This window comes from Capsicum annuum, chromosome 2 (assembly GCF_002878395.1).
Source record: "Capsicum annuum cultivar UCD-10X-F1 chromosome 2, UCD10Xv1.1, whole genome shotgun sequence".
Lineage (NCBI taxonomy): Eukaryota > Viridiplantae > Streptophyta > Magnoliopsida > Solanales > Solanaceae > Capsicum > Capsicum annuum.
Window position 1 is genome coordinate 141210085 of NC_061112.1, and position 12244 is coordinate 141222328.

General features: G+C 31.8%; 1 protein-coding gene and 1 pseudogene across 1 annotated transcript; both read left to right on the forward strand.

Moving 5' to 3' along the window:
- Positions 1–2715: 2715 nt before the first annotated feature.
- Positions 2716–4102, forward strand: LOC107854672 (annotated as a pseudogene).
- A 1499-nt stretch (positions 4103–5601) lies between these two features.
- Positions 5602–7210, forward strand: LOC107854684 (allene oxide cyclase, chloroplastic). The gene is made up of 3 exons (XM_016699708.2): positions 5602–5969; positions 6070–6191; positions 6452–7210. Exons 1-3 carry the CDS (start codon positions 5759–5761, stop codon positions 6851–6853), a joined length of 735 nt encoding a protein of 244 aa, XP_016555194.2. The 5' UTR covers positions 5602–5758; the 3' UTR covers positions 6854–7210.
- The last annotated feature ends 5034 nt before the right edge of the window (positions 7211–12244 follow it).

Below are 12244 nucleotides of genomic sequence, written 5' to 3' on the forward strand. Positions count from 1 at the left end.
ATTCATTAAAGTGAAATACACGCGCAAGACGCGTACACCTAAACTAGTATTTATATGTTCCTAAAGAGGGTCTGTGGTTGATATTGTTGTTGTTCATTGTTAAAAAAAATTGTTGTTGTTTTACTTTTTTAATTTTGTTTTATTTACTTTCTCAATTTAAATTTTTTATTTTGTTTAGGATTAATTTTAAATTTTTTATAAATTGTTAAAGATATTTAAATAAAAATTGAAAATTCAATATGTTTGTGTATGTGAATTTATAGTTAAAACTTTAAATTAATTGGAGAGAAATTTCAATTATTTAGAATAAACTTGATGTTTAATTAAATTTATTGTGTTTGCGTATTAGAATTTATAATTAAAAATTTAAATTTATAGTTGAAAATTTAAATTAATTTAAATTAAAAATTTATTGTGGTTGTGTATTAGAATTTTTATAATTTATAAAAAGAATTTATTTAATTAAATTTATTTTAATATTTAATTTCTTATGTAGCATTTTAAAAGTAACATAAAATTTAATGTAATACTTAAAAATGATGTGACGACTAATGTGACAACTGACATGGCAGCTGACGTGGTGAGAGTGTGTTACATTCACCAAAAAAGTATTTAAAATATTGTTTTTTAGTGGATTCAAGGTTTCAGATGACAAACATGTAAGTAGAAGTGTACAACTTACAAAACTAATATATTACATAGATCCAGAAAGTCATTTTATCTTAATATAATAATGATAATAAAGTTCAATATCAAATATTTATAAATATGATAAAGTAAAATTTATATACTCCATTTTTGACGTGTCTGTATGCACATTATGTGAAATATTGAAATTCGTTTAGTATTTAAATCCAACTCTTCGTCAATATTTAATTATCTCATAATTCATTACATGTTCCTTAAAGTCCTAAAGGAAAGAGAGGAAATAAAACTTGATGGGTTTGTTTAACTTGTTGTATCATAAGTGGAGAAAATTTAGAGAGAATTACGAGACGATATTCTTTACTTGAGACTATACATTGCTGTACAAAAACCAAGCATTCCTTGCCTGTCTTAGCTATAGCTTAATTAGCTTGTCCACCCACCACTATTCTCATGACTTTGTCTCCCATGCTCAAGTTCCTCTTCCTCTTTTACATGAAAGGAGTTAAAGTAGGATCGAGGAGTTTATTCAATTTTCTTTTTAATAAAAGATTATATTAATTTATTTATAATTGATTATTTTTAGTTACTTTTGATTTCTTTCTTGTGTATGTATCCTAATATTTTAAAGCTTTTAATAAAATTTTTGAATCCGCCAATTATTTGTTCACCTTGTACTCTCCACTGTTTACCCCTCTGTCCCTTTCTCCCCAACATAGGCTTCTATTGCCTGCTCAAAACAGTTCAATTTTAGTCTCTCTTTTTCATACCATAAATAGGCTTAATATAACCTCAATATCAATGTTGCACTGTAAAACTTCACTCTTTTTTTCTAGATAAGGCACCCCTTCTCCTTTTTTTCCTCCCGCCCCTCCACACCCCACCCCACCCCACCCCACCCAAGACAACGCTCTTTTGGAAGCTCAAAGAAACAACTTGTTCTTCGGATGTTATGAATTATTTCAATAATTTCGAGTCCGATCTTTTTAAAAAAGTGCTTATAGTACTTCTGTGTTTTCGAGCTAAAGTTCTGTACAAGAAAGTCGAATACAACCAGAATATTTAGAACTTGAAGGCAAATAATTAATTTTTAATGTGTGTTTGGCACAAGAGTTATCATTGAAAAGTGGGTTGGTGGTGAAACAGATAATGTAGCAAGTTGCAGATATGGTTATTAGAGAAGATTGGAGATGAAGCAGCGTCAGAGGTGGGGCCCAAAATCTTGCCTTGAACGCTGTAAAAATTATTTGAAACCTGGGATTAAGAAGGGATCTTTAACCCACATGAATAAAATCTTGTTATCTCTCTTCAGACAGAGTACGGTAACAAGTGGAAGAAGATTGCTGCTGAAGTTCCTGGTCATACTGCTAAAAGAGGTGGGAAGTTTTTAAAGAGAAACAGCTTAAGGTTTTGAAGAATTAGCAACGTCAACAATACGTTGAGTCACTGGCGAAGTTTTTAAAGAGAAGCGGCTTAAGCAGATTCAAAAGAATTAGCAACGTCAACAATACGTTGAGTCACCGGCGATTTCCGTCGTTTCTGGGGGTGGTGGGTCACCAGAAGGACCAGTTTCCGATAAGTATGATCATATACTGGAGACTTTTGCTGACGTACTTTCATCCCCTTTTGCCTTTGCCAAATCTTGAACCGCCATCGGAGTACTGGAAGAAAGAAACAGAACTTGTTGGGTTCGAAATGTATCATGCGGAAGCTATTAATAGCAAACATGAGACGATAAATACGATGATAATGAATACAATATTAAAAAACATTAAATTATTATATGTTTTGGTCAATCGGCCTACATATTATTAAACTTAATATTAAAAAATATTAAATTTTAGGAGAAATCTCCCTAAATAAAGGTTTTTTAATGACTATATTTCGGATGATATTGTGTTATAGTATGAGCAGGATCTTCTGTTTATATTTATAAATGTCTATAATTTTTTTTTTAGAAATAATAAAAGTAATTATGATAATTTTTATTTTTTTTAAGAAAAAATAAAATTTAAATATAATAAGAAAATCAGGACAAAAACTCTAACAAATCTTTCATTTTTGGTTTAATTTTCTTCACTTGATCTGCGTTTTTCATATTTTTAATTTTTTTTCTTCACATATTCTTCATCACTTTCAATCGAGCTATCCGAGCATCCAAGGAAATGTGTACGGACGTTCAGGAAATCATCAACCAAAGGAAAAGGGAGCTGTTAGAGAATAGAATTGTAGCACCAGATGACATATTATCTCAAATGCTCCTGGCCATAAATGAGGAAGAACAGTTCTTGAATGAGTCAAGAGATTGTGCTAGCTACATAGTTGGCTTACTGCAAGGTGGCTATAGCACGGTTAATGCTGCAATAACCATCATTATGAAATATATGGCTGAGTATCCCGACGTATACTCCGAGGTCCTCAAAGGTATGAACTTACTAATTCAAGAAACTCCCTTGCTAGGTTTATGTATTAGAAAGGCCTCAGTTTGGAAGGTGAATCAATGTTTCCTGTTAAGACTCGATTGAAATGGGAAAAAAAATTGAGTATAATTTAGACACAAATACATATTACTAGCTGATTTCACTCATTTGTCTTCCATTTGGGCTTATATTGGGACCAGAGCAAATGGGGATAGACAACTCAAAAACTGCAAATGATTTGCTAAATTGGGAGGATTTAAGGAAAATGAGATATTCTTGGAATGTTGCAAGTGAAGTGCTGAGGCTGGCGCCTCCAGTACATGGGACATTTAGAGAGGCCATCGAAGACATCACGTATGATGGTTACGTGATCCCAAAGGGATGGAAGGTAAGCTCTTGTACCAATATCGTTCTCCTTTAGCTGGATTCTGTGGTATAGATAAAGATGAAAACTCCAGTGGTAATATATGCAGTTACATTGGATAGCAGATGACACCCATAGAAACCAACAGTACTTTCAGAATCCAGATAAATTTGACCCAATGAGGTTTCAAGGGAATGGACCGACTCCTTATACATTTGTTCCTTATGGAGGCCTGGAAATGAGTTTTTTCGCATGGTGGCTCTTGTTTTTATGCACAACGTCGTAACAAAGTTCAGATGGGAGAAGGTGATACCAGATGAGAAACTTGTTTCAGCTCCAACTCCTAGACCTGCTCAAGGGCTCCCTGTTCGCCTTTATCCTCAAAAGACCTAAGTAATGCTGAACTCTGCATAGACACGGCAGTTATTATTATTATTATTTGCCTTCCTTGTGTTATAGTTGAGTGCTTAATGCATTTCAAGAACCCCCATAATTGTAATGAACCAAAATGACATACCATAACCGGCAGTAGTGATGATCCATAGCATCAGTCTCACTCTTTTAAGTGTAAATGGATTAGTACTCTTTGGTTGAGCAACTGAGATGCCAAAGGTGAATTAGACGAACTTCCTCGCCTTGGCGCAAGCTCTGCAGCTTAACAAAAATTGCTCTCTATAGCTCCAGTATCCACAAACTTTAGCAAATTAATCACATTGATTATGACAAATCACATCTTCCATCTTTGAATTCATATAAGCATGTCTGTGTTCTACTCAAAAGAGCATTTGCTCCATTCCTTGACAAATTAAAAAACCTCCATGTTTACCATTTCATTGCTGATTCAAAGTCTTAAGTTTCTAGCTTGTCTTTGTGGCAAACTTAGCATATACAAATATGATCCGTCCAACAAAAGTTTTATTTGGTAACTGAAAAAAGCAAACTAATCAACTAAAATTTGGTTAGAATTGGACGAGTCTCGTACCATTGTTTAGCTCATGTCAGGCCAAGTAATCTTTAGGCTAGTTAAAAGATCTATTTATGTATTAATCCAATCCATCTTGACGGGTCCAAATCCATTTATTTGACATCACTATGATTTAAATAAATGAGATTAGTGATTACTAATATCTACCAATAATATTAAATTATTTACACTATAACATATCGTAACAATGTAATCTACTATAACATATCGTAACAATGTAATCTATCTTATTTTTAAAATTATAAATTCTATTTATATGAAAATTCAAATTCTATTTCTACGAAAATTTATTGATAGATATCTTACAGACATGATTATGTAAAAAAGAAGAAATACACCGCAACTATATGTAAGTGTTACTCAAATTCTATTTTCTTTTTCAATTCATGTGAAAATGCTTAATTAGGGCACACTGTTTGAAATTCTTGATTTAAAACAAGATATAAATACTTGTTTGATCATATATCATTTCATTATAAATTCAATTTTCAAAATTATAAAACAGTAATCATGTAATATTTGACTCGCCGTTTGTTAAAAATGAGAAGCTTAAAGTCAATTTATAGTACCATTCTTTTTAAAACTTACATGCTCCCGTTTTATTTTATTTGTCTTTTATCTTTTTTAGTTTGTTTTAAAAAAAAAATTATCTTTCTTCTTTAATAATTTCTTAATTTTAATTTTTGACATAACATATTTACAATTATATTATTAAAATATTTTATTATATATTTACTTTATAATGATAAAATTCAATTTTCGTTTTACCTTTTGTAAAATTTTGTGAGAAATTCAATCAAATGTACAAATTAAAATAGAGGAAGAAGTAAAACGAGGAAGAGCACATTTAAGAGAGTTGGACGGAGAGAGGTGTGTATTTTAAGAAGGCTAGAACTCACAACAACGACAACATTAATGTAGGAAGACCAAGGTCAAAGCCGCAAATGAATTGCTGCGTTGGCCACTCCAAAACAGCACACACCACCACCCCAAACTACATCCCAAATGAAACACGTGTACACACTTTTTTATCACATTTGCCTAAACATTGTTGTTTTTTCATTGACCCCATCTAAAGCCTCTTTGACTACTCCGCAATCCCTCATCAGATCCTACACCGTCCATCAAATATATCATCGTCAATCACAAATCTTATAACACTGTTGGTACTAATAATTTTATCAATTCCCACTTTTCACACATGGCAATTGGACCCCCTTGCCACTATATAATTAACCATCTTCACCAACTTCCATTTCATCAGCCTCAACAACCCACCTCATTCAACTTTCTTTCTAAGTCTTTTTTCGCCAACAAATTTGCAAGTTCGTTTCTTCTTAAGCCATGGCCACTGCTTCCTCAGCCAGTGCTGCTCTTAGAGTCATTTCTTCTTCCTCATATAAGCTACCCTCTACCTTCCCAACTACTAAAAAGATCCAATCTTTTAAACTCTCTAACCCCCTCATTTCTCAAACTCTTAAGCTTACCACCTCCACTACTACTTCCAGATCATTTTCCTGCAAGAGCCAAAGCACCTCAACAGATTCCTCAACCAGTTAGAATATTTTTTATTTCTTTATCTCTTTTTATCATATCAATCACCTTATGTTCTGTTAGTCATACTTAACTTTCTTGCTCTGTTTTCTTGATTTCAGGTAAAGTTCAAGAACTTAGTGTCTATGAGCTCAATGAACGTGACCGTGGAAGCCCTGCTTATCTGCGATTGAGCCAAAAGAATGTCAATTCACTCGGAGATCTTGTCCCCTTTAGCAACAAAGTACGTTTCTTTTTCTGCTATTTTTCATCTTCAAAACAGAAAACTATAATCTAAACACTCAAAAAGTAACAAAAAAAAAAAGAACAAATCTTTTCGCCCCCCCCCCCCCCCCCCGGTGTGTTATGCTGATTCTTGATACCAAGGGAGCCTTAGCGTAACAGGTCACGTTGTCTGTGATCAAGAGATTACGAGTTTAAGCTAAAAATAGACTCTTGGTGCGTCGAACTCTTTTTTTAATGCTGATTCTTGGTATGTTGCAGCTATATACAGCAGACCTGAAGAAGAGAATTGGAATAACAGCAGGACTCTGCATTCTGATCAAGCACGAAGAGGAGAAAAAAGGGGATCGCTATGAAGCAGTTTACAGTTTCTACTTCGGTGATTACGGTCACATCGCCGTACAGGGACCGTACTTAACCTACGAGGACACTTACCTCGCCGTCACCGGTGGATCCGGCATATTTGCAGGGGTTTCCGGTCAAGTAAAATTGCAGCAACTCATCTTCCCTTTCAAGCTATTCTACACTTTTTACTTGAAGGGCATACCGGATCTGCCATCGGAGTTGGTGGTTACGGCGGTTCCTCCGTCGCCGACGGTGGAGCCGACGCCGGAAGCTAAAGCTTGTGAAGAGGGGTCCACACTGAAGAATTTCACTAATTGAGTGGGGGTGTGAGTGTACAATCACGACTTTTGTTGGGGTCGTTTTGGAATAATCAATAATGATGAGCTGTAGGATAAAGTAGAAAAAATCATTCTCCTTTTGATTGCATTTTTGGTATCTTAATTATTGTTGTACGGTTAACTATTTTACTATTGCTGCATTTTATCCCAACCCAATGTAAGATTTCATTTCAATTCCTTTTGGCTTTGTCTACTAGTATTATGAGGTCCAGAAAAAAGAAAAAATTGGTAATAATACTGTATTTTGTAGTGCAAGGATATATATCTATTCAAGGTTTCATAGTGTTGTACCACTCCTATTGAAATTGAAAATGACACGTTTTTCTTATTTTTTATAGAATGGCAGTGCTCATAGGTTCAAGTTGTTTTCATGTTTTTATATAATGGTAGTGCTCATAAGTCGAAGTAGTTCCAGCTTTCACATTTTGTTGTATGATATTAGCTGTATTCATATGTTCCTTTCATCATTATGGCGATTGGCAACTTGACCACTATAATTTTTTTTGAGAGTTATTTCTTCTTTTTATCTGACCAACTTAAAGCTTATTCAGGAGTTAATATTTGCATAACTCACATACAAGTAAGATATAAATGATTCCTTGGTTGTTTTCTTTTACTTGAACGGTCACCATCTACTTAATTAGTCTAGTTTAAAACATAGATGATAACTATTCAGGAAGAAAGATGAACATACGTAGTGCTGGTGGTTAGGGATAGTAAAGGAAACAAACTAACTGTTAATGAGTGAATTCACGAAAAACTAATTTTTCAAATGTGAGACTCACGAAAAAATAATCTCAATGTGTTTTTGACCATTTGCAATTAATTGTTATCAACTCGTACTTTCAAGTTATCAATTTTATCATGCCATAAGTCGTGCAAATTCCAATCAGATATCGAATATTCTTACAAAGTTACAACAATATATTTTACAGATAATGTATCATTGATCACAATTATAAAACTGACATATTCTAATGTCTGGTGATACGTTTTTCTATTTTATTCTATGTGATAATATTTCATATGAATACAAACTTGAATTTAATTGTAAATCTAACATGTATAATTAAAAAAACAACCAATCAAAACAATTCATAAAACAAAAATTCCTTGGAACTTTTTCCACAATTAATAATGTGCTTCCTCCCACTTTCCTTTCCCTTTCTTACCAAGATTAATTAATATGAACTTTATTTAAATTAGAAACACTAAAACAGCCATGTACAGAACGCCTAACACGACTTAAGTCCATAACATGTGATCTACAGATGGTTTATCTTCTTTTAAATTGACAATATCAATTTAGTATATATCGTTTTATAATCTATATTCCTAACACGTGCTTTAGAATATAATATCAGTTGGATTTTGGAAATTGGACGCCGTTTCTACTCTAACGACTAACTTTTTATGTTAATTTTATGGAGCTCATGGGCTTATTTTATTTCTAGTAAGCAGTAGTGATTTAAAATTTGAAAATCTTATTTTTAAAAAAGAAATCCAAACAGTAGATATACTTTATACAGCTAAGAAAGGAGAGGTCCGAATGACGGATCCAGGATTCCACGCCGCGATTATTAGGTAATGTTTCGATATACCTTGATTTAATTTGTGTTGATTTGTCATATATTTTCAATAAAGCTCTAAATTCAGTTTGAAATTTTAATTTCAAAGTTCAAATTCACTTCAAATATAGAATTATAATTTCAACTTTGTCATTTAAAATTTATAACTTGACCTGTAATTTTAGATTTTTTTTTTTTTAAAATGGTCATTTTATTACAAAAGTAATAATAATAACTCAATTTCTCCTTGAGGAGGACTCGTTTAGCCCCCAAAAAATGAATTTTATTCAAAGTTGTAATTTGTGCCTATTATTGATTTTTCGAGATATAACTCATTGTCTTTCGTTTCAACATGAATGGTGACTCTTTGGAGAACCTTTGATTTATTTGACAAAACCCATGCAACACCTATATGGAGACATATATAATTCTTTAAAATAAAATCATCAAAAGATAAATACATACTATATGGGATAGTTTGGTACGCGGGATAAGATGAAATATTCTAAGATAAATTTGTGATAAAATTTATACTGCATTTAATTGAATATAAAAGATTAAATTTGACTATAAATATCCGATCTCATCCCATCAAACTTGATATCATTCTATCCCTCCTTCTAGACAAAATAAATTAATCCAAAAATTATACTAATCCTAAAAATAATTCTAACTTGTGAACCAAACAACCCCAAATATTACATATATTTCATTCAAGTGAATATTTCATGATTACCTAGCTAGAAATTCATAATTGGAGCTTATAAGCTCAAATCAGGTCAGTCCACTGATTCTTGAGATTTGATCGAGGCTAGATTGAACCGGCCTGTAGATCAAAATACTATTTAATTTAAATTAAAAATATATGAATATTGTGAAAAAAAAAGTGATAATTAAGAATAATAGTTATTGAATAAGTTTAATATCTCACATAATATTTAACTTATTAAGTGTTAAATCTTTTTTTTTTTTCAAGGTATCCCCACAACCGGCAGCCATGAGACTAATCCTCCGTTCCTCTATCAGTGCACTAAGCGGTAGGGAACTGGCCACAGAGTTTGCTCCATTCGCCAAAGGCGGAAATCGAACCCTCGACCTCTTGCTTAAGAGACATGGCGCTGAACCACCATGCCAACTCTAGTGGTTATTAAGTGTTAAATCTTAATCTTCAAGTATTGATGTTTCATTTGTTATTGTTATTCAATTCAAACTTAAAATTAAATGAAAATTGTAAGTAAAAAGAATTTAAAATATAAATAGTGATTACTCAATAAATTTTACCTAGTATCTTACACAATATTTTATTCATTTAGGATTAAATGGCTAATACTAAAATTTCTAATAAAAAATATAAAAATTGTACCCATCATGAAATGTTCAAACACTTGTTGCAACTACTCGAAATCGATTGCATAACATTACCCAAATACAAAGCGATAATATTTTGAAGTGAATTTTAAATGTTATTAATATTTGATATATAACTTTTTGATGTTGTTTAACTTATTAAATTTGCATATGAATTTAAATGAATGTTGATGTTAATTAAGATAATTTAATCAATGAATTCAAATGTGCTTGACAATGTATTGGTGTGAAAATTATTATAAATCAATATAGAATTATGTACTTTATATAACAACATGTTAGAAGTGTGAATGAATTGCATACCTATTAGTTCAAATATAGATTGAAAAAAATAATCTAACAAAAAAATCAATAAAAATAAATGGTTGGTTCGCCTCAACCCACGCCCCTATTAGGGCTGGATTGGGTCATACATTTTAAGGCCAGCCCATGAAATTCTTTGACCCATAAGGCTTGAATGGGGTTGAATTGGGTCAGCCTATTTTGATAGCTCTAGACAAAAATCCATAATTTGAACGTTATCTCATGTCTTCCAATTGCCAAAGCAAGTAGCCTATATGGTTCAAATCCAGAGGTTCATCAAGTTGAGTCTTGAATGTTTCAACTTTCAAAAATAACATTGAGATGTACCACCTCACAATAGTAGTTTTTTTTTTTTTCTAAAAGAAATGAACTTCATCAGGAGTGAGAAATGCAGTCCTAAGTCCTAACTAACATCTAAATTCAAATCCTTGGAATGGAAAGTTGACAATTTAGACATAAAGGAATACAAAAAATAAGGACTTGTTCAAGTTTGCTTCTAATTTTCATACCTAACTTTAAATAATAATTTATAGGGTTAAGTCATCAGTAAGCACTTAAAAGTTGTTCGCAAAATTCACTTGAATTCCTCAATTTAGATTTGTACCTATTAAACACTTTAAGTATTCAAAATAGTACCTATTGAATACTTTTTACTGAAATGACAACATAAGTGTAATACACGGCCAACACACACAGGTGAAGCCAAAAAAAAAAAAAAATATTTACAAATCACTCAAAAAAAAATGACATGTCAGCATTAAAAATTCCAAAATTTAAATATGTATGTATAATTAAAATAAAAAACTGTTGCAATGTCTTCCCCAACTTCTCCACCTTACTGCATACATTTCTTCAATGGCCAAATTCCTGCTCTACTCTCCTTTTCAATATACTCCTCCATTCTTTCTTCATATCATATCATCATTCCATCTTTATCAAACATCATTTTTGTCCTTATCTTCATCGAAAAAGTCACAAAATCGAAAAAATCGGGTTAAAAATATTTTTTGATGAAATTTTATTTTTTCCGGCAAAACTTCATTTTTTTGGGCAAACTTAATATATGAATTTGATTACTTTCTTTGAAATTATTAATGAATTCACTCATGCTACATATCCTTAAAGATGGAACTTCTTTATACTTTTTTTGACCCTTATATAAATAAGAATGGCGAAATAAAGCGCTTTGAGAAATTTTGGGATTTTTTCGATCTTTTTCGAAATTGATTCATTTTCTCCAATGGAGAAACTTCCTAAGTCTACTTCGCTTCAGACCTCCACCGCCGTCACGTCCCAGCCACAGACGACTGATACCACCCCTTCACCGCCGCCACCCCGAAAGACTCAAAATTTCTGAATTTGTAGCTCGAAAACCTATGCAATACGATGTGAGGCAAGAGACTTCGATGAAATTGATGAAGGTGTGAAGGAAGAAGCTGCACAAGCAACGGTGACACGAAGAAGAAGGTTGGTTGAGGAAGGAGGCATAAAATAGTTTTTTTTTTTTCCTTTTCACAATTATCTTTTTTCTTCTTACAATTTATTTTTTTAATTATTTTAAATTTAATGCCAAATGTCCAAAGTGTAATTTGTCATTTTTCTACATTAGCAAAAGTGAGTTGCACGCGGTTTGTGATTTTAGCTGATTGACAAAAAAATGCTCAAATAATTTAAATTTTGGGTGAATTAAGGGTCTGATAGATCCAAGTCTAAGTTAAGAAGTTTAAGTGAATTTTTAAGACAAATTAAAATATTTGTCAATGACTTAAGCCTAACTTATAATATGTCCTTTCCTAATTAAAGGCCACACGTGATCATTCATGTCTCCTTTCCATATTCGGAAGGCTTGTCAAAATTAATTTCAAAAGTAAAATTTTTATACTTTTCTAAAATTATTAAAAATATTTTAATTATTAAAAATATTTCATAAAAAATTATTAATTTATATATGCTGTTAGTAATTTACATGTTTTTTACGCTACGAGTATAATATAACTTATACTATTGCAAGTAACTTGAGTAGTTAAGTATTTTCTATCAAACCTCAACTTATCTCATTATGGAAATATTTGGTTTCATCAAATATAGTTCATGTATTTAGTTAAGACTTAAAGGGTCATTTGGGTCTCTTG